Genomic DNA, 2,500 nt, shown 5'->3' with positions numbered 1-2,500 from the left:
AAGGGCCCACTTAGACCATTACACAACGTTTGGTGGTGTGTGTGTGTGTGTGTGTGTGTGTGTGTGTGTGTTAGAGAGAGAGAGAGAGAGACAATGAGAGATAGGGACTGACTGAAGGAAAGAAAGGAATAAAACTAGATTTTGTACGTCACTCCCAGACACCTTAGAGACGCTCTAGTGACAGACGCTCTAGTGACAGACGCTCTAGAGGCTCCGCCTCCCATGGCCGGAGGTTCCTGGTTCGGTTCCCAGCTGCGGGGGACTACACAAAGCCACTTACAGAGAGCAGGATAAACCCATACTTTTTTTGTTTTCAGAATATCATTTACCCACTTTGTTAGCCTGGCATGTATCTTCATGAAGTAAATGCATTGTATTGCTCATAGTACCGTATAGTCTCAAACCAAGGCATAAATAATACATGCAATATTGAATTATGACTGAAGTTATCATATATTTTTGTTCATATTTGTGGTTGTTTCCCTTATGATTAATCACTGACTGGAGGTCAAAGTTGAGTCGTCTTTGTATGTACAGTACCGCTACATCAGTGCGAGAGAGACAGAAATAGAGAAATGGTATGAGAGTGCGTCTTCATCAACTTTCTGTGCTCACATGGCATGATGCCACGTTAGACACGCCCACTTGAGCATTTGCTGACCGCGGATGCTCCTCCCACATCGGTAATCATAAGCCCTGTGTGTGTGTGTGTGTGTGTGTGTGTGTGTGTGTGTGTGTGTGTGTGTGTGTGTGTGTGTGTCTGTGTGTGTGTGTGTGTGTGTGTGTGTGTGTATATACGACTGTATATTCCAACTCACTGTCAGTGACAAACGACTGTCTGAAACACCCTCTGCAAGTCAGATGAGATATCCCCGCGTGATCGATTGCTTATGCCTGTATCTTATCCCAATATGAGCGATTGCTTATGCCTTTCTAAATACCCTCTTATCCTTGTGCTTTTGTTCAGGGTCGGAGTTCTGCTTCCGAAACTTCACCAGCCCCTCCGGCATGATCGAGTCGCCGGGCTTCCCGGACAAATACCCCCACAACCTGGAGTGCTCCTACATGATCATCGCCCCGCCGCACATGGACATCACCCTCACCTTCCTCACCTTCGACCTGGAGAACGACCCCCTGCTGGTGGGAGAGGGAGACTGCAAGTACGACTGGCTGGACGTGTGGGACGGCCTGCCGCAAGGTGAGAAGGGGGTGTCAAGATACCCCCCCCCACACACACACACACACACACACACACACACACGAAAAGGACTCGCATAGAATGATAGATGACATATATACACTCATATGCATGGACACACACATACTGAAAACAGCAGTCTGTTCTCCTCAATCTGCGTACAAATAACACAAGTATTCACTTTCACATTACGTGCAGTTACTACGCCAAACGTTCCAATCGCGTGCAGTTGATAGGTCGGTCATTTGAGTAACCACAGTCGTCTGTTGAAATAGGCCACTGCCAACTAAGGGAGCAGGGGTGGGATGGCCGCCGTGAGAGCGCCAGTTTGAGCCCCGACATGTCCCGTTTTTAATCCCGTTTAAATCGTTTGTAAACCCGTTTTAACCGTCTTTAACCCCGACCCAAATCTTAACCCTAACCTGAACCAAGTTCTTTTAGTTGCCTAAAAATAACCAGGAAACCGGCGCCGTTTTACAACCAGGAAAAGGCCTCACGCCACCGGCTAGCTACACCGAGTCTCCCCCGCAAGCCGTGGCCCCCGTGGCGACCGGACCGCGGGTCGACGGAGCAGTCGACCGCGCTACGCTCCGTGTCAACTGGCCGTTTTGACTTTGGCGTACACATTGCACGTGTTAATTGTACACCATGGGGTGAGAGAGGTTGGGAAACAGAGATGTTTATGAGGTGTAGGTGTAACACACATGAATACACTCACACACATCACACTCACACACACGCACACAAAGAGAGGATTTGCACAAATAAACCTTCACATTACAGTGAGGAAAGAAGAAAGACAGTTCTACACACAGACACACACACACAAAACGCACACTTATGGATACCACACCACCTACACACTCACATGTCCATGCACACACAAATGCTTGAGAAAGAGATGCTTATGTTGTGTGGGCATCGCACACTCAAACACACTCCCACAGAGAAAATCACATGCCATGTCTTTTCCACTTCCCCTATAGCTGTCTTTGATGTCTGCGGGCTTTCCTGTACATTCTGTTACATGATATAGAGGAAACATTATTTCACACGGGCAGCTCAAGTGGCTGAGCAGCACCCTGAGGAAGAGCCCTTTCCCAGGCCCTGCTTCCCCCCCTCCATAATAACAGCCTTCACCACCACCACCCCCCCTGCTATCCTGCTCCCTGCTTATCACCTAGCGCTTCCTTCCTCCCCCGGCGAGTGAGAGTGGCGGCCATGATGGATATCTGCCTACGGCCAATAGGAGGTGCAGAGTCATGCGAAAGCGGCCTATCGGGCGAGATCAGGAAGTGGCGA

General features: G+C 49.3%; 1 protein-coding gene across 1 annotated transcript in view; it reads left to right on the top strand.

The window, feature by feature from the left end:
* nrp2a (neuropilin 2a) overlaps positions 1 to 2,500 on the top strand; it is a gene marked incomplete at its 5' end in the record, with an annotated part of 105,797 nt that overhangs the window by 42,572 nt on the left and 60,725 nt on the right. Inside the window, 1 exon segment of the mRNA XM_083632938.1 lies at positions 968 to 1,198. Coding sequence (XP_083489064.1) covers positions 968 to 1,198 — 231 coding nt within the window.

The sequence above is a fragment of the Poromitra crassiceps genome (assembly GCF_964638095.1).
Source record: "Poromitra crassiceps genome assembly, chromosome: 3".
Lineage (NCBI taxonomy): Eukaryota > Metazoa > Chordata > Actinopteri > Beryciformes > Melamphaidae > Poromitra > Poromitra crassiceps.
The sequence above is the reverse complement of the archived record's forward strand: the minus strand, read 5'-3'. Positions and strand labels throughout refer to the sequence as shown.